We start from the raw sequence: 19,443 nt of genomic DNA on the forward strand, positions 1-19,443 counted from the left end.
TGAAAATTAAGGTAGACACCTTGTGCTAGGGTTATGGCAGGGCGAGCCTCCAACTAGATCGTACCTCTAATCTTTAAACGCTATATTATGATACCTACGAGGATATTAAAGTTTTTTTGATGGCACTTTACGCAATATATATATATATCCTAGGTACTTTGTACCGCATAGCACACTTCGTTATATTTGCTATCTCAAGCGGGTGATTGGTATTAGGTAATTAAATCAAGTTGTTTCCTTCCTTAGAATTTGTCCATAGAACCCGGCTTAGCGGGAGCCCTGGAGCTCTCCTGTCGTGGGGTCTTTCCTTTGTTGGGTATGCTGAGACGCGGTCATAGCTAGTTAAACCGGACCTCGCGCAACTAAACTAAAGTACTTCAAAAAAATGCATCAGGAAGCGTCTGTTTGAATATGTATGGAAAGAACAACGAAATAATTTTAGTTGGGTATATAGGTACCGAGATACTTAGGATTCGAACATAATTTCACTTTTTGTTCGTCGTTAGAGTCTTACATAGGTGAGAATTCGGTAGTCAGGTTAGGAAGTCTGGTATGCGGCGCTAAGACTTGTCAAGTGTACTGCGACGATACAACCGACACTCAACGGCGACTGACTTTTTAATTCGTAAATCCTTGGTACCTACCTCAAGTTTTAGTTATCGGCGTTGACGAACTACGTGCTTACTTCGGTAGAATTTACGCATCTAGCATGAAGGCAACATCTACCTAGGTAGTACTTACCGACGATAAACTTTAGAAACATTCCGTAACTCATCAGTCCTACCCGTAAGCTCTCGTAAGAGATATCAGTTTATAAATATTACCAGGGTAATAGATTGTAAGGCCATACAATTTTAGCAAACTAGATAGAAGATGCTTAGGAATAGATTCTGCCTTACCTGGGTATTTTATCTACGATACGCAAGCGGTAATAACCCTGGGCATGAAAGGCGGAACTTATTCTTTTGCTATTGCACGAAACCCTTACAAGCCGATCATTAAGGCTAAAAATTCACGAAGTATGTAGGAACATCACGTTGTAATACCACAAGGGATAGTAATTGGCCTACACACCTAAGTACCTAGGTACGCACCTTCGTGGGTTACATAGTCCTGATAATCCCTATATTAAACAGAGAAACGCCCATCTTAGCGTAGAGATGTCGTGACGAGTTGTGAAACCTGTTGATGCGTCTCCCAGGATCCCGTGTAACAATACCATCTATTCTAGAGATATTCACGCGATGTAAACATCAAATAAATCCTACCTTAATAATACACTAGAATACCGAGCAATGGTGGGAAGCGCGAGACTTATTTCGTAATGGCCGCACTTTAGGTACCTATATGTAGGTACGTTATGAGGTTAAAGAGGCTTTGGCATCCAATTTACACTCATACTAGTCCGAGAATCAAACAAACCGGTGGTCTATCAACTCAGTCTCGCAGTTTCCTCCTTGACTACCCACGTTCCGATGTAGGTCTCGTTCGCTTTAGGTAGTTGTTCTGATGCGGCGTAACGCTGCGATGATTGGAGTTTAGACATAGGAGTCCTCTATACAACGTTAAGGATATTATTTCTTTACTAACCTAACGAACTGTATGACCTATATCTGGATACAAGTATCGCGACCTTCTGTAGATATGTCTTGTTCAGGGACTCATTCCTAACTCTTCTCCCCACCTTTCTCGTACTCTATGGGTAAGTCCATGCCGACACGACGAGCAGTGAGTCTAACACGTTCCTCCTCATCCATATTCATACCAGGGTTATATCGTTCTAGCAAGGTCGTGTATTGCCTTTGTGCCTTTAGATATTGAAGGAGCTGGTCGGCTTGCGCCACGGCGTGTTCGTGGGGTTCGTGGGGTGCGTCGCCCGAAAAGCTCTGCCTTAATCGTTGGTGGAGGGGCGATCGCACTTGTGTGGATGGGGTTGAGCGCGGTTTAGGTGGGAGCTCCCGAAGGAGTGACCGATAAAGCGAGCGTAATCGGGATGGATTTGGATTTGACATGACGCCTTGTGATTGTTGAAGAGGAAAGAAAAGGAATTGAAAGAAGAGATCGGATTGTAGAAATACGATAAGATAAACCTTGTGTTGAATAAATACATATGAAGATGTCATACCTCGATATAAGCATCACTACCTCGATATGTCCCTAGGCACAACTCAAAATCTCCTCTTAAGGTTCTCAATCTCAATCGTATCATCTTATTTTATGTTTCTACATATATTATGTACATCCCCGTCCATGCTGCATGTATGCTGCATGTATACTGCTTGTCTTCCCTGCGCATGGCGTGTTGTAAGTCAATTTGACAAGGAATTCGGGGAATCATCCCGAAGGTACCACGATGCCTACACCGAACCAACTCAATGCGCTTCTAGCGATGCCCGTGTCCCTCCGCCTCGCCTTAATCGGTGCATCCACGCGAATACGGCCAGCCCAAACATATATCTTTCGAACGAGCCTTAGATCATATGCGACTTCAAAATACCCTAACGTCGCCGCTTTCCTAATCCCCGAGTTCCGAATTTCCCAACCCAAAGAGATCCTTTCCGAAGAGCTCTTTGAATCATTCTCCATATCACCAGCAGCCGACATCCCTCTCGAAGATGAACTCTCTTCGTTATTCACGAAGAACCCTCCACTTTTCCAATACGGCGAATCGGATTTTTATAAGTTAAAAAAGAACACGCGCGTACCCGAAGTATGCATCCTAGGCCGGTCTAATGTTGGGAAGTCGTCTTTCGTCAATGCTCTTGCTGGTAGACATAGTAGTGCATTGGCCTATGTCAGTACCAAGGCGGGGAAGACAAGGGCTATGAATACGTATGGATTCGGGCCGGCGCCGTTGCCCAAAGACATCGCCGCTCAATCTGCGGAGTATAAGGGCAAAGAGGATATCCCTACGCATGCTTTCTACTTGGTCGATATGCCTGGGTATGGTCACGCATCTTTGAAAGATTGGGGTCGTAATATCATGTTGTACTTGACGAAGCGGGTCGGCGTAAAGGGAGCTATTATCTTGATTGATGCTGAAGTTGGCCCTAAACAGACGGACACGCAATTGCTTGAGCTACTGGGTTCTATTGGTACGAGGACCGCTATTGTTCTCACGAAAGCGGATAAGGTCAAAGGCGGGCCGGATGGGCTACGGGAAACCTGCACCAAGCTATGGGATATTATTCTCAACATCGAAAAGAAGCAGGTGAATAACAGGTGTAATTGGGAAAAGGAAATATTTGTGACTGCGGTGGGAGCGAAGGATCGCGATGTCGCGAATTCGACAGTGACGACCGCGAGGTTAGTCGTCGCCCGTCTGGCTGGTTTAGTGACGGATACACGACCAAAACAAGAGAAAAACAAGAAGTGGTCAGGGAAGGTTATCTCGTTTGATGATCTGCAGTATGCGCCCGATACAAATATGGCTACAACCCCTCGAGCCGACAAAACTGAGCGAATATCACCCAAACGTGAAACTAGCATTAGAAGCAGCCCGAGTGCCGGGGGAACTAGTTCCCCCTTTGCTGAGTTGGAACGTGCTTCGGCGGAAGAAGCACACCGGGGGCCCCATAGAATCAGGCCACGAGCATTTAACTCTCCAGTTACGCGGACCACCAGTCGATCGCATGCTCGGGCTTTTCATCGAAGTGCAAGGTCAAGGGACGAGGAAAAGTCAAACGTTCAGTCGAACGTTCCAGCAGAGGTTGACTTGCGTAGTGTTCTAGACGAGTTCATACAACAGCTAAAGGCCACGCAGATGACTAGTAGCAATTACGTGCGAAGCATGCGACTTAAGCAAGATAGGAGCTGGCCGTTACCTGTGGAGAAGCGTAATCTCCTCGAGAATTTCAAGCAAAAGCAGACTCGTTTCTTGCAAAAGCGCTTCCGAGAGGATACTGCTCGAATAGAGGAAGTGCGCCAGGCGCGGTTGACGAAGACGGAAGAGCGTGCTCAGAGGCGATTAGAAAAGGAGCGAGAGCGGGCAGTGATGGGTGTTGATGTTGATAAATATCAACCTGCTAAGGCAGCCCCATCCCCCGCGAAAGTCGAGGAGGTGGATCCCTCGGATGAACCTATGACGGCCGACGTGTTTCAGGCAATGGTGACATCGCCTGAGCTGAAAGAGGCGAAGGAAGAAAAGAGGAAAAAGGCAAAGAAAGAAACTAAGAAGCAGAGGAAGGAGAGGAAGAAGAAACTACACAAGGCCAAGTCGGTTGATGAATTCGAGGAGAAATTCGCTAATGCGTTCTCTGAGGAGTGAACCCCTCATATAACCGGAAGTTATAATTGAGATTAGAGTATACAGCGCTACTAACACCTTGGAACCGCGGTATACTGTACTATGAATACTTTGTCTGCTGCTCATATAGATGCTAGAACGACAAGGGCAAATGTATATAAATTACGAGCACTACTACGTTCACGTATATATAAATGATGCGCTTCAAATGCTATTCATTAGCTTCTAGCCTAGTCTCTTACATCCTCCTGCTAGAATTCTAGCAAAGACTACGTAGCGGCCGCAACCAGACTCGACGCTCGCGGGGCCCTCGGTGGCTTCTTAGTCCTCCTTTTGCCGCCCCTTTCTAAGTCTGCTGTAGATGTCGGCATAGTATCAGCCCCTCGAAACGGGTAGTTAGGCACAAAAACATCAATCAAGTTATCCCAGAACCCGAGGTCATATAAATTCTCAACATCACGCAAGCGCCACACGCGCTCCCATTCGCCTATTCCCGGGCCCCCGTCTGCACTCGGCGGCGCCCCGTCCTCGGTCCGTATTAGCACTTGTATCGGATCGAGCGGCCATCTCGTCCATGGAGCTTCGTTTCGCGGGTCCTTAACCCGATCGGGCGCGAGTGAGCGTTTGAATACGCACCCGTCGTCCATCTCCATCTGCCAGTCTTGCCACTTCATGCTCTCGTTGGTAGTCGTTCCGCAGTAAATCAGGTATGCGTGATACCCAAGCAAACCCCAGACGAGCGGCGACGTCATGATAGCGAGCAAAGTAACGGCTCCCACGCCCGCGTCCTCCTGGATGCCCATCGTAAGGAGTAGTAGGTACTCGGCCCAGGACCAGCCGGTGGGTTTCGGGAACAGCGTGAAGGATTTGTTGTGCGCGCGCGCTGAGTCAGCGACGCAGACTAGGCCTAGCGCACCGCCGTAGCTGGTGAGGAAGGCTGTCGAAAGAAGTAGGAGGAGGAAGTAGTGCTGGTTTCCGTACCCGACGCAGTTGTTGATGAAGACGCAATGGTGGTCCATGCGGTGGACGCAACGCTTGCAGACGGAGCAGTGCTTGGAGCGAGGGGGTTTTAAAAGGCCGCACGTTCGGCACACTTGGCCTGGGTGGAAGATGGAGAAGTCGTATGGGTAGTGCGACATGTATCGTGAGTGGGTGGCGGTGTTGATAATACCTGGATCACCGGCCGCGGCGAGGTACAGAAATAGGTATGGCAGTATAATAGATATACTGCCTAGGAGCTTGTGGAAAATGCTTAGGTGCGGCCATACTCCCGGTAAATACATGTATTCTCCTATAGAGAGAAGCAGGATGAAGAATATGAGCACCGTTGGGTGGCGGTCATACATTATATAGGTACCAAATCTACCTAGCCCTGTTGTGAGGCGGCCTGAGGTGAGCCTTTGATCGAGGCCTAGAATGGCGTTGGGGATGTACACCCATATTGCGCGGTGCATCCAGGCTATTGGTGTATGTCTGTGATATGATTAATTATAAAAATTTTATATAGATGATCAAGAAAGGCCATCATATTAAGCTATTTACTAGGGGAAAATCTGGTTTAAGTCATACCTCAACGCCGGAAGCCTGCCGAAGAATGCGACAAAGGTCATGAAAGAAATAGCGAGAACGCCCAAGGCAATCTGCGCAAGGGCCCCCATTGTCATGTACCAAAAGTGAGGGTAATCGTAGAAATTGTCTTAGTTATCTGAACATTTGGAAGGATGATTTGAATCTCGATCATTGTTAAATTTTGAAGCATAGGAATAGGCACCGATGCGAACCCATTTGAGTAAGACAGAGCTTGACGGAAAGACACTGAGGATGATGACAAAATGTAGATAAATAAAAGTCACAAGCGAATCATTAGCAAATAAATGATATTCGAGCAATGTGAATAGATATTTAAAAGCGATGAGTCCTCAGGTCAGTACTCCTCCTCCTCAGTCATGAATGTGCCGTCATCAGCTGGTGTGGATGACTTCTAATAAAGAAAAAAAAGATACGAAATAGTAGTAGGAAATAAGGCAGATGCAAGGTACTTAGCGCATTTGGGCGACGTGTGCGGGAGGGTGGGTACAGTATGGACAGGGGTACACTGTGTACCTGCCTATGTTTCTGCTTTCCTAGCCCCATAATCTTGGTCAGCTCTTAATTTAATTGGTTGAATCTTTGGGGCGGTGCACGGGTCATTCAGCCGCTTTTGTGTCAAAACCCAATGAGGCTTGTGCTGTTTAAATCCATAATGTTACCGATAAAAGAATAATACCTGAATCCCACATGATTATCTCGAAACGAAACTTGAAAATCGCGATTCTTCATCACGCGTCTCGTGAAACTTTATTCACGAGACTTCACCCTAAAACCCGAGCCTGACCATTTCTATTTCTCAATAAAAAGGGCTCCTTCTTCCTCGCCATCTCATCTCATCTTTATTGACGATCCCCATTTGAAGAATGTTCTTTGACAGTGAGCAAATCCATCCGACGATACCTAACGTGAAAAGTCAACCCTTTGCGAACCCTGTTCAGAACTGTTTGGATAAACAAAATTGGAAGAACCACCACATTCCACACTTGAAATCGACATTCGTATCGAGAGAATTCAACTTAACTTAATTCGGCACAGACCTAAAAACGATTGTTCGGATATTCGCACGGCGATAGGCATTCGGTCTGAAGTTTACCCTAGAAATTTACTCCAGGGTTATAAATTAGGGTAAGCCACATATGGCTGCCCCTATCGTTTATGAGGGGGCTATGGCCACCAAAGAGCCACCACGGAATGGCTTATTTAAAAATATGAAATTCTGGGTAGGACACAGAGTCCCACAACGCCTTAACTGGGTTCAAGGCATTCAAGTAAGAATATATCGCTTATCTTATTTAAGACTTCCTATACTAATGCGATGTGTAGAATAATGGGGGTAAAGTGGTTCCACTTGAAAAGAACGCCGATTATCTCATAGCCGATGATGCTAGGAAAGATGGACCTTTAGGATCATATTCTTATAAGTTTATCGATGAATCCATCAAGGCTGGCGTTCTTCAAAATTTAGAAAATTATTTATGTTCATCGGCTACCCGCCAGCCCAAGACCACGGAATCTCAACCTACTAGTTCGATCTCAGCTCAAAAAACCACGAGAAGGAAGTTCACCGACGAAGATGACTCCATCCTCATGCGCTGGGTTATCAAGCATGAGCGACAGGGTAAACACACATTCGGAAATGAGATATACAAGAGCCTCGAAGCTAAGGTACGAAATTTCTCAATCTTCTTGCTTCTGATAGTAAACTAAATAATGTAGTATCCACAACATACGTACCAATCTTGGCGAGACCGTTGGGTTAAGAAATTACAATACCTTCCGCGACCAGAAGTCACTGACGATGAGCAATCGCCTCGCCCTTCTAAACCAGTGGTGCAGAGCTCTCCGGCGCGTCCATCTCCAGCAGGTACACAGCAGGTCCGTAGAGAGGAACGCGTGTCTACCCAAAGTCCTGCCACCCGTCGAGCTAGAGTTGAGTTTACCGAAGATGATGACGAGATTCTCATCAAGCATATCCAAGAGTGCATTCGTCTAGACAAGCCTCTCCAGGGAATTAAGATTTTCCGCGATCTGGCTAATGATGTAAGTTATATGTTGTTTCTATACTATCGCCTGTTGCTGATTCGACCCAGTTTCCGCAGCACTCAGAACAGTCTTGGAGAGCTCGCTGGATAAAGCAACTTACGCCGAAGCTTGAAGATAAGATTTCTCAGTGGCAGTCTGGTATCATACCAGGAGATGAGGCACCAGAGGAGTCGCAAGAAGCACGACCGAAATCGCCCACGGAGCAAGACACAGATAAAGGCCGTGAACCCCCTGGGACCCCAGTACGGCGAGAGACGCCCCGAACACAGCCATCCCCACATGCCGCTACAACTCCGTTGAGGCCTATTGAGGCAAACACGCCTCACACTTCACGTACCTCAAATAAGAAATCAAATCAAGCCGTTACCCCCGCAAACGGGACCAACGTCGCAGAAAGTGAAAATGAAAATCATAGACAACCACGTATTGCCGAGACCCCGACGAAAGATCCCCGGGCTGAGACTAATGAACCAGCTGAAGCATCTCCCTCGTTTGAACAACTTAACTCTAACGACATGTCCATGAGGGGACAATTCTATCGTGATTATAGAATGTTCCTACCAGAGCACGAAGCCTTAATCCCCTGGCATACCATAAAGGGGCGTACTTTCGAATTATGGGATTTGTGGCAAGCTATTGTCGCTCAAAAGATGGAGCCTAGCGAACGCGATTGGCACCTGATCGCAGAAACGCTCGGTTATGACTGGGTCTTGCATGATACTGTCCACGATGAACTCCGGAAATGCTACGACGATTACCTCGCTGCCTTCGAGGACTATTGTATAGAATTCACCAATGCGGTTAACGCTTCCGATGCTAGCGATGACGACGAAGAGGGAGAGGAAGACGGTCAAGCTTCAGAAGTACCGCTACCTTCGTCGCCACCAGTTGTACCTTCTTTGAAACGATCGTTTGATACCCACCGTTTATCCTCCGATCATGCGTACCCAGAGTCCTCCCCCAAGCGACGAAAAATCGCTCGAGACACAGAGATCCCATCCACACCCGACACCGTGAATGGAACGTCTAGATTACGTCGTCAATCTGGTGTTGATGAGACTCCTACCGTTAGGCGGTCGGTGTTACCCGTTATAGATGACGAGACAGAAGAGAATGAATCTCGAGATATAATCCAGGACTTACCTACACTGCCTCGTGCAGGTAAGAAGCCAGTAGAGCCAGAAACGCAGGATTTTAGATTTGATCCAGAGACTCAAAACGTGACATTCGAGACTCAGGAGAACGTTGATATGGAATCTCAATTCAACATCACGCCATCGCAACAACTCCGCCAGGAATCGGATGCCGTATCTATAGAAGATGAAGCCGCTTCCCCTACGCCGAAAGCTAAAACGCGAAATGCCAACCCCGGATCATCTATTCTAAGAAAACGCGCTCGGAACCCCTTCCGACAGGATTCCGACGACGAGACATCGGGGCCCCCAGAATCCAATCAGACTATTAATATCCCTACCGATACAGCTATCGTGATAAAAGCCAAACGCCGCTCGTTGCCCAAGTCATTTACTCAGAGAAATTCGCCCGCTCCTGGTCCCTCCACTGCGATTTCTCCTAGAGAACAAGCCCAACCTCGACCAATACATCGGCCTGTACCTGTACGAGAAACGCCAGACGACGTCATTGATCGTTTTGGTTCTCTTGGTTATCCAAGAGACATAGTGCTCCGAGCCTTACGAGCCACGACGTGGCGTCTCGGTGATGCTGGCCACGTTATGGAGAAACTTAAACGAGGGGAGGAATTACCGCAGAAGACACATGGAGTTTGGACGCAGCGCGACGATGATACCTTACAGTTAATAACTTCGGCTGAACCCCCCAAGGACGAGAAGGAGGAGAGGAAACGCGCAAGAGCACGTAAACGACTAGAGTTGAAGCATGGTCCAGAATTGATGGAGCTTAGACGGAAGTATCTGTGGGAAGGCGTATGAGATAAAGTTTAGTTAGGTGCCTTACAGATTATACCCTAGGAATATATCAGCGTCAATATTTGCATCGGCGGCCTTCCTCGTCTTCCGACTCAATCGTTCTCGTTGTTTGAGCTAAAGTGTAATCCTCCTAAGATTCTCTCCCATGCAAAAGAACAGAGAAGTCATCCCTTTTTATTAACTATTATTGACGTAAACTCAAAGCCTTAAAATCCATTCAGCTCAGCCTCTTAAGTAAGTTAAGGTTCATTCTAGTAAAATTGCCTATTGGTTATGTTTTCATAGTAGAAACTCATTTTCTAGTCTGACTTTTCGCGCGAATATTTAAACACCCCATTCCTCCCGTCAAGTTCTAATCCGCATCCCCAACCAACCATCTCGGACTTGAATACCTCCAAAGCCTTTTCGTCACAACCTTCCACCTTTTTGGTTCCCCTTTCTCTTCTATTTCTCGCTCTTCATATCACCGCCAATTCACAACTCAATCATGGCTTTATATACCGGAAATTTCGATACATGTTTGGACTATGACCCAACGTACGACGATATGTTTGAGGAGTCCGAGGTCGAAGACTACTACAACAACTACGCCACAGATTCCGCTATAGCTGACTGTGGGAATTACCCAATGCTGCAGATTCTTCACAGGTTCTCCAAGTTGGCTCGCGGCACCATACGCAACCTGATACGATACTGTATGGACCCTTAGAAGGGAGTCGGACGGCTTGTACTTGGAAACCCTGCTTGATCATCGTTTCTCGGCTATGCCATGAATTCACGTTATACTTGTGGCTGCCTAACTTAGGGCTTCCCCTTAGGGTGTGCATCACCAAAGAAGCATAATCGTTACCGCCGCTACGGTAACTTAGGACCTAATAGATCCAAGCTTTACACCGACTAAAAATGCCAGGTATCATACGCCAACCATATTCATCGCGTTGGACCAGTCCGCTTATCATGGCGAGATTTTGCACTAAGTGTCTTGTGTTGGCAAGCTAGACCTGCAGCAACAGGCCGTACTACAGTATGAGTGCTAGCCTTGTCACAAAGGTGATGCATATATCATATGCCGGAGGCGATGGTAGCGACGACACACCGATAATGTGGTTGATATACGAACAGCAGATGTCTAAGGAGTTTAGAGACGCCACTGGCAGACCTCCCACTATCGAACAGGTACAGGATAGAGGCGGAGTGAACGAAGTTGTGGAAATCCTCAACTCAGGCTTCCTAGGGACCAATGTCTAGGAGTGATTACTTGGCTGTCTGTAGCTTTGCCTTCTCTGTTGCATAGGTATGGCTTAGGGCTAATGGGTCGGGTCAAAGCTTATATTAGGTATCACCTCACTTTTATACTGTGGCAACCATGGGCAGGGACAAACGAGGATAGCTTAGATTTAAGGTATGCCCTGGCTAGATAGGAAAGAGCTCAAGTCGAAAACAGCTATTGGAATAAGTATCTTCGTCTTGCAAATGCATCTACGGTGCTCACGAGCAGATAGAATATTCGGAATATGACTATTGACCTTGCATCATTGATCAAATGCCATGTTAATGAGCAAATCAAACAATTCAGTCTCTAAGTCCCCGAAAAACGAAAAAGAGTTTGAATTTGGTTAAACGGCCTCGACTAGAATCATCCAGAATGTGAAATCTACCTAGATGCCCGCTATAAGGCCGAAATTTTGAATTCATTCCATAAATAAAGCCTTTATCTATCGGTTAAATATATCTTAGTAGCTCGAGCATAGTTATCAGGAAATTTCCACCTCCTGAATGAATGGGCTTGCCTTATTACAGACTTACCTTCTCGTAACCTATTCATGTGCTTCTGAGGGCTTATAAGTCACGAGCCTTCTATCGCAACTTAAGGAAGCTGAATTATACGCAAATTGATTCAATGTTTGACGAAGATATCGAACTCATTCGACCGGTACCATTCCAGTATAGCGATGACGATGCACGGAACATCCCAGACCTTGATGAGGATGAGTTCGATGACCTTACAGCGGTGCTCAAAGCCTTGGCTAGGGGAAGCTACCCGCGCCTTGAAGCGGTGCCATTCGCATTGAATGCGTATAATTGCGACCAGATGATGATTAACGACGACGACGAGCGAAAGCCATGGGCGTATTTTCATCCGGTTACTATTGTAGATGTCCGTATGATCGATACGAAAGTTCGTCCACGAATTGATCTCGACGGTGTGATACTAGAGGATTTGGAAAGAGATTGGCAGCCAATCCGAGCTATCGATCATACGGGTTCCGGAAAAGGTGGAGGACGGGTTGGAAGTATAGGACAGGATTCGGCACGATATCGATTTCTGTGTTTTATCCACAAGCATCGGATAGATCGCAAGAGGAGTTCTCAGAAAGCTGTGCATACTATTAGCATTTGGGACCGCGAGGTATGTCATATCTTCGTTTCCTGTCCATATGGAGAGTATACACTCAGATTAACATGCGTGTGTAACCAGTGGGACGAACTCACTTGGCACGATACCTATCACGTTAACCGCGAGTCGCGCCGGCGCGATATCCAGCATTTTTGGAGACGCGTCAAAGCTAAGACGTGGCTCGGAGGGGACGATTTACGGGACGAATTTATCGATCGGATTAGGTATCGCACCGTGTATCATATATGCGAGCGCCTCGAGGATACTATGCGGGATACCGTGCCGCCGCGAAACACGCTTTGGTCTGTTAGTGAGTATTTTCATATCCCAACCACCCTTTTTACGGTCGCTAAGTCTTTCCATAGTGGGCATAGCGCTCTACCACATGAACAACGCGCGCGATCCACAGGTCAGCATCGTGCCTGATCGTCTCGAACTGTTCGGTGGGAATTCTAAAGATTTGCTGCCGCGCTTTTTTGTGCGTTTATTGTGTCTGTGCCTTGATGCTAGACCGATGTGGACCCGTGAGGAGCAGATGCGGTTTGTGGCGCAGTTTCGGATCATTGAGCGTCTGGGTTGGATGAAGTTGCGGACTCGTGAGCATTTAGAGCTTTCTTATGGATTGGTTGGTGGTGGTGGTGGTGGTGGTGGTGGGAGTGAGAGTGGGAGTAGTAATCGAGGCGGAAACAAGAATAGTAGTGGGGATGGAGATGGAGACGATGACAGTGAGGAGGATGTAGGGGAGTCGCGGCGGTGGATATATGATGTTTTGGAGATATGAGAACCCATGAATAGTTGGGCAATTCTTCATCTACGCAGGACGATTAATGAAAATCGATGCAATGGGGAGTTATTTCACTTACCGAACTTTTTCATATCGAAAGGGCTTAAGCGGAATACTTGTTCGCGTACGCGACCATCAGTAATGCCACATCCACGGTCTAAAAGGCCAAACTCAGCGTGTGTGATGTAACAACGTCGTAAACAACTATGCTCCGCTAAACGATCTCAACCCGAATCTAAATGCGACATATCTTCCAAGATCCTCATCCTACACATCATATACAAAAACGCGCCCCGCTTAGCTGCTCTTACTGCTCTTGCTACTGTTACTACTGGAGCTGCTACTGCGACTGTGGCCCTTGTGCTTCTTCTTATCTTTCTTATGCTTCTTATTCTTCTTATGTCCACCGTACCCTGCCGCAAACGCAGGCGCCATCATCGTTGCTCCTCCCGGGAACCCGCCGCCGTGTCCACCGTGTCCGTGGCCATGTGAACCACCACCAAGGAAATGCGATGCGGCCGCCGCGCCTACTGCTCCTAGCGCTCCGCCTCCGACTAGGGATCCGAGACCCTTGTCGCCGTTCGGGTTATGCGGGATGTTGCCCCCGTGTTGCGCGGGTGGGTATTGTTGGTGTTGGTGTTGATGGTGTTGCTGCTGGTGGTCCCAGGGTTGTCCTCCGGGTGGTGGGTATTGGTTCGACGGCGGGTAGCTTTGTCCTTGTGCCGAGTATGGAGGCGGGCCACCGGGGTACGGCGAGGGTGAGCCGTAGGGTGGTTGTTGGTGCTGTTGTTGGTACGGCGGGTATTGTCCCGGAGGAGGCGAGCCGTAGGAGTGCGGGTTCGGCGAATGGGAGGGAGGTGGTCCGCCGTGCTGGTTACCGCCATATTGGTGTTCAGGAGGGTATTGGCCGTGAGGTTGGTATTGGTTCGGCGGATATTGGTTCGATGGGGGGTATTGGTTGGATGGAGGGTATTGATTCGAGGGAGGATACTGGTTTTGAGGAGGGTATTGATTCTGTGGTGGCGGGTAGTTGCTGTAATTGCCACCCCCTTGGCCGCCGTAGTAGTCGTGGTTAGACATGCTGAATTTCTTATGGTCGAAAGTATAGAAGGTAAGGAATATCGGTAAGGAACTTGGTGAGTTTTATCGTCTGTTTGGTCCTTGATTTAAGTAATGGGAAGAATAGAGGGGTAATAGTGGGATAGACATGGTCAGATTCGAAATAGGCAGTTGAAGCGATGTGATGATGATCCTTCAGCGAAAAGACGTACCTACCTAGTAGTGATGTAGCGACGTACTACCCGCTAGAAACTGCCCCTGAGTACAGAGCCTTAGGTACCAATTTAGGTGAACTATCTTTCAGCCTTATGGGTCGTTTCCGCTAGAAGTAGTGGGGGAAGTGCGGGGCTTAGAGTACTGCTACACCAACGTTTCCCCTGAATTATTCGCATTCGGATTAATTGTATATATACCTACCCGGGTGGGAGGGGTCTCCTGAAATCATTGCTTTTTAATTGCATATTATGTAATTGTTTTTTCTTCTAGTATAGGTTGCGACATGATTGCGTGACGAATACAGGTAAAAACCGTCACCTTTCTTATCATCTATTTAAATAAATCATATTGCCTTTTTAATACATTACGGCGATGAATGTGACGATAGTTACGTTGATTAGGTGACCTCTATGTTCAACGTATTACCTTAAGCAATCATTATTATCTTAGATAATCACTACTATAATTACATAAGTGGTGTGGGACCCACCATTGCAGTAGAAAAATCATTGCAGCTGAGGTGATTATGTCAGGATTTCTTCCCGGAAAGGGTAATAGGGTCCGTGCGGGGCTGCGAATGGTAATAGGAGAAAATAAGACAGACCCACTCATTCGTAAATTCGTAAGCTGTAATCGGCTCAATGGTAGAGTCCGTAAACCTCGTAAATCAACGGTTCGATTCCTCATATGTGCATGTAAAAAAAAATATTTAAAACTTGACTTCTTATGGTGGTTGGATTTTCCCTTTTTCCCTTTTTGGCTAGCTGCTAAGATGCAGTAACCTTTTTAGGAAGCCCCACCATTGCAGGATTGAATTCATTGCCAATGTAAAATCATTGTAGGCTTATGTAATCATGACCCCTGTGGTCATCATGATAAGTGAATACTATGACTAATCGAATTCTAGAAAACCATTATTTCACATAAAAATCGTTACAAGCGAGGTCATTTATGCAACATCTTTACACAACCCTTGCCAGGGACACCCCCCCAACCCCCCCCCAACCCGCCTAGGTATGTACTGTACAATCTGAAGTTTAAAATACCTCGAAGAAGGTTTTAATCAAATCATAAATCATGTCAAGTCGCAACAGGGTTGCCGAGGTAAAACCTAACCCAGGTCAACTATGTCCACAATGCCAAGAACTGAATTTACTACCCGACAAGTTTCGGCCTGGTGCCGGTGACGATACCAAGGGAAACTTGCCCGGATTTTTAAATGCGAATTTCGATGCAGTTGGATTAGAATCTCGCCATCTTGGATATCTTGAAATTTATCGACGTCGTGATTCTTGTTGCTTTTGCTGGCTTATTTTCGAAGCTACCCATTCAAAAGATAGTGCTCAAATTGGGTGTGATGGTTTGGCTGGAAATGGCGAACGGGTTGATTGTAACCTTGAGTGGCGTCTCGATGGACGAGATCTAGAGACAGACGGTAGGTCGGCCGGTAACAGCAAGAGTCCCGGTCATCCTTCATCCCGCCGGATCTTGATATCTAATCCGCAACGCTTATTCCCGGATGCATATATCATGCCTCTATCTTCAGAAACTAGTATCCAACAGTTTTCAGCACGTCGAATTCCTTTCTCTCGCGTCGACTTGGATCTTATTCGCTATTGGATGGATACTTGTTCTAAGAAACATGGCGAGTCTTGCCGAATTCTCCCTAAGCAGGTCAAAGGCACCGATATCTCTGGGCTCCTTCGATACATTGATCTGAAAGAGCAACGCCTAGTTCATGCATCAGATCTGTTGACCAAAGACCAAAATGCCATTACTTACGCCACGTTGAGTTACGTATGGGGAGCTCAGAAACCGCAGCTAACGCTATCCAAGAGCAATTTCGCCAAATTTTGTAGTGGAGGGCTGGGCCCGGACAGAAAGGACATGCCAGCCACTATACGAGACGCAATGATAATTGTCCAAGAAATTGGCATCCGTTACATTTGGGTTGACGCACTGTGCATTATTCAGGATTCCATGGAAGACTGGGCTGCGATAGCCCCGCTCATGGATGCGATATTCAGTAACGGCACGGTGAATATATGTGCTGCTTCCGGGAATACGAGCGCAAGTGGGATCTCCGGATCTCCCTTAACCTCGCGCTCTGCATCACAGGCTATCGCTGATGTTTGTGGCATGCAACTAGCGGTCGTGAAATCGGTGGAAAGTAGGATTAGAGACACTATCTGGAATATTAGAGCCTGGACATTCCAAGAAAGAATACTTTCTCCGCGGTCTATCATCTTTGTTGACGATCGCGTCTTTTTTCAATGTTCTGGGGCTACGTGGTCCGAGGATGTCTATTCTGATATTACCGCGAGGACCTGGACTTTGGAGATGGTAGAGTCGCCCATGCAGAACTTTTCGAATAACCCTGTCCGCCTTTTCGCCGACTTGGTAGAGTTATATACTCCTCGGAAACTGACGGTGATTAGCGATAAATTGATCGCGTTCGAGGGAATTGCTTCTGTGTTATCCTCTCCGCTTGCGGCAACGATGGTTTACGGATTACCCAATTCGTATTTCGATTGGGCTCTACTGTGGGAGAATAAAGAGGCCGGGAAGAGGGTGACAAACGTGCGCCCGGGCTACTTGTTCCCCAGTTGGTCATGGTGTGGATGGGAAGGTGGTGCAATGTGGAGATTATCGACTGTTGCGAGTACGCTAATCGATCTTCATGACTGGCTGTCTAATCACTCATGGATCACTTGGTATTATGGTGACGAGGGACGTTTGAAGTTGGTAAGGGAATCATCTACACAGGACTTGCAAGCTCGATCCAGATGGTCTGGGTATGACTTTAGTTCGGAGGACCCATACGGACGAAATCGACAATTACTAGCATCTGAATTTGGGATTGATGCATCAAAGCCCACACTCCCTACAACTGAGCCTGTCAATGGCTGCCTTCATTTTTGTTCATATACGGCCCACTTCCAACTTTCACGAAGAAGTATGTCGACCCCAACATTCGAATCAAAGCTAGAGAAAGGGCTACGCAGATTCGGAATTGTAGACAGCCAAGGCGATTGGTGCGGTACAATCATTCTCAATGAGGAATGGTCCAGTTCAGTAGGAGGAATCTTCGAGTTTGTTGCCGTATCAGAAGCCCGAGACTTCTCCATGGAAGAACTTGATACATGGAACTATTATGTCGCAGAGGAACGGCATATTGCGGAATGGTACATCTACTATGCGCTATTGATCACCCGCAACGAGAATACTATGGTAGCAGAACGTGTTGGGCTGGCCAAAATCTACAAGAACGCATTCCGTGATGCTTCGTTTGACCCGGGGACGAAATGGACGGAGATAATCCTTGGTTAGAGGACGGGCCGACGAGCATAATACTTGACTCAAATTAGGTTGGTTGAATTGTGTCACGAGCCACGGCGATTCGCGTTGAAGTTATTATTATTACTTTTCTCGTTAGCCGGTGGTAGAGACTCTCAAGGCCACCCAAACGCCAAAACACCGGGAAACCAACCGGCTGCCCATCCACAGCGACAACATAAAATGAAAGGGAAGCAATAAAATATATTATATAAATGTGGAAATGGGGGGCGACTAAAACGGAGGATTTCGAAGGCTCGCCGTTTGCGGCGTGGGTATTGGTTTTGAATCAACGTGTTAGGGGATTCACTTCGCCTCCAGAATATCGCTCCCCTTCAATGAAATTAGGCACGTGCGCTAGAAATTCCCCAGCACGTATCTAAACTCTAGGCGAAGAGATACCTATTTGCCGATTACTTTTCTCCTTGCGCGAGAACCCTATACTGTCTTCGCCAGTCAAGAAACTCCAATACTACAAGTATCGTAACGCCGAGCTGGATAATGAACATCGGGATCAAGTTGTACTGCCACCCCCTCATAACCGATAGATGGCTGTGGATATCGTCTCTCGCACTGGTTAAGTCCAATTGGAGAACGGCTGAGAACCAATTCTGCGGCGTCCAGTCCTCGAGCGGGTAAGGGCTCCCATTCAGGCTTACCGCCAATGGAACATCAATCGTTTGCCCACGGTGCTTGTTCGTAACTGCGAAGACATAGGCTAGTGCGCCAATCGTGAGGAGCAATGCTGGAATATTTAGCGCGACCCAGAGTTGGTATATGAATCGCCCGAAGCCTCTCGATCCGCCCTGTGCGTCGCGAGACCAATGCCGAAGTGTGAGCGCAACGATACCACCGAGGCCGATGAGGACGAAAGCGGTTCCAGCGGCCCCGTTGGTGGTGTGTCCTTGGTCGACCATCATATGTAAGGGCTTGCCGGCTAGACGATGGCTTGACCCGTCAGAATTGAAAGAAAACCCCTTGCTAGCCGTTAGGTGTAACCATGCGACCATGCTGCTAACGAATGATAATTCGATGATTGAATCAACCATGAGTATGCCTATGGCGGCTTTGAGAGCGAGTGATAGCGACATCTTGTCTTTGTTTCGATCGACGTGGCTCTGGCTGTTAAGAGCAGATGGTGATCAGGTAAAGAGTATGGGATAGATTGAAGGTCAACGCTTCCGCTTGAGAGAGCGACCCTGAAAAGCTATATGATCACACATTTTAGAAGACAGCAGCTAGGGCTGACCAGATCGGGGTCACCGGTGAAGTACAATAAAAGGACCGTGTAGCTCTGCTATTCTTGTCAGCTGAAGGTTATTGGTCTAGTTCCAGCCAGAGCCTGCATCCGAGATGATAAAAAGTCTTGAAATCTCACCCAACATCATGTATGAGTGGTTGCATCGTATTTCAGCCCCCAAGCTAAGGCCACACTCAGAGAAACATCAAACGTGGGTCCCCGCTTCGCAACGTGGATCTCAAATTAATGAGGCTCGCTGACGCTGGCTTAATTTAAAAGCAAGGCATTAAAAAAAAATCCCCTTACAAAGCCGATATACGGGGGAAATTTCAGGGACTGATGGTATTAGGTGAACTTCGTACAATAAGCTCCTATCACGATCGCAAACGCTTAATTACGGAGCCAAGGAGCTTGTTGGGGCGGTGGCTGATCTATTGCTCCTCCACGTGGTCGTAACACTGCATACTGTCATGTCGTACTCAGAAGAAAGGACAAGAGAACGGGGTAACAAACGGGCAATTACAAGTAAAAATATTAAGCTATCTATTGGCTCGTTGTTGATTACGAATTAGATACATCTGATGG

General features: G+C 47.1%; 8 protein-coding genes across 8 annotated transcripts; 4 read left to right on the forward strand and 4 right to left on the reverse strand.

Moving 5' to 3' along the window:
- Positions 1-949: 949 nt before the first annotated feature.
- On the reverse strand, positions 950-2,056 carry F4822DRAFT_405736 (uncharacterized protein). Its single transcript, XM_051458332.1, has 2 exons — positions 1,591-2,056; positions 950-1,522 (listed from the first exon to the last, which is right to left on the reverse strand). Exon 1 carries the CDS (start codon positions 2,010-2,012, stop codon positions 1,668-1,670), a length of 345 nt encoding a protein of 114 aa, XP_051312979.1. The 5' UTR covers positions 2,013-2,056; the 3' UTR covers positions 950-1,522; positions 1,591-1,667.
- A 111-nt stretch (positions 2,057-2,167) lies between these two features.
- Positions 2,168-4,468, forward strand: F4822DRAFT_405738 (uncharacterized protein). The gene has a single exon (XM_051458333.1). The coding sequence runs from the start codon at positions 2,354-2,356 to the stop codon at positions 4,265-4,267; it is 1,914 nt and encodes a 637-aa protein (XP_051312980.1). The 5' UTR covers positions 2,168-2,353; the 3' UTR covers positions 4,268-4,468.
- Positions 4,445-6,232, reverse strand: F4822DRAFT_405739 (zf-DHHC-domain-containing protein). Its single transcript, XM_051458334.1, has 2 exons — positions 5,816-6,232; positions 4,445-5,719 (listed from the first exon to the last, which is right to left on the reverse strand). Exons 1-2 carry the CDS (start codon positions 5,908-5,910, stop codon positions 4,516-4,518), a joined length of 1,299 nt encoding a protein of 432 aa, XP_051312981.1. The 5' UTR covers positions 5,911-6,232; the 3' UTR covers positions 4,445-4,515.
- Positions 6,233-6,470: 238 nt separating this feature from the next.
- On the forward strand, positions 6,471-9,890 carry F4822DRAFT_405740 (TRF2-interacting telomeric protein/Rap1 C terminal domain-containing protein). Its single transcript, XM_051458335.1, has 4 exons — positions 6,471-7,104; positions 7,160-7,501; positions 7,553-7,876; positions 7,927-9,890. Exons 1-4 carry the CDS (start codon positions 6,973-6,975, stop codon positions 9,826-9,828), a joined length of 2,700 nt encoding a protein of 899 aa, XP_051312982.1. The 5' UTR covers positions 6,471-6,972; the 3' UTR covers positions 9,829-9,890.
- A 1,480-nt stretch (positions 9,891-11,370) lies between these two features.
- On the forward strand, positions 11,371-12,841 carry F4822DRAFT_405743 (uncharacterized protein). The gene has a single exon (XM_051458336.1). The coding sequence runs from the start codon at positions 11,726-11,728 to the stop codon at positions 12,647-12,649; it is 924 nt and encodes a 307-aa protein (XP_051312983.1). The 5' UTR covers positions 11,371-11,725; the 3' UTR covers positions 12,650-12,841.
- Positions 12,842-13,304: 463 nt separating this feature from the next.
- On the reverse strand, positions 13,305-14,087 carry F4822DRAFT_429966 (uncharacterized protein; the record flags this gene model as incomplete). The annotated part of the gene is made up of 1 exon (XM_051461189.1): positions 13,305-14,087. The coding sequence occupies one exon, from the start codon at positions 14,085-14,087 to the stop codon at positions 13,305-13,307; it is 783 nt and encodes a 260-aa protein (XP_051312984.1).
- Positions 14,088-15,276: 1,189 nt separating this feature from the next.
- F4822DRAFT_276451 (heterokaryon incompatibility protein-domain-containing protein) lies at positions 15,277-17,787 on the forward strand. The gene has a single exon (XM_051454806.1). The coding sequence runs from the start codon at positions 15,360-15,362 to the stop codon at positions 17,610-17,612; it is 2,253 nt and encodes a 750-aa protein (XP_051312985.1). The 5' UTR covers positions 15,277-15,359; the 3' UTR covers positions 17,613-17,787.
- Positions 17,788-19,202, reverse strand: F4822DRAFT_276577 (uncharacterized protein). Its single transcript, XM_051454807.1, has 2 exons — positions 18,021-19,202; positions 17,788-17,951 (listed from the first exon to the last, which is right to left on the reverse strand). The coding sequence occupies exon 1, from the start codon at positions 18,707-18,709 to the stop codon at positions 18,032-18,034; it is 678 nt and encodes a 225-aa protein (XP_051312986.1). The 5' UTR covers positions 18,710-19,202; the 3' UTR covers positions 17,788-17,951; positions 18,021-18,031.
- Positions 19,203-19,443: the final 241 nt, after the last annotated feature.

The sequence above is a fragment of the Hypoxylon trugodes genome (genome assembly GCF_022578975.1).
Source record: "Hypoxylon trugodes strain CBS 135444 unplaced genomic scaffold F4822scaffold_6, whole genome shotgun sequence".
Classification (NCBI taxonomy): Eukaryota; Fungi; Ascomycota; class Sordariomycetes; order Xylariales; family Hypoxylaceae; genus Hypoxylon; species Hypoxylon trugodes.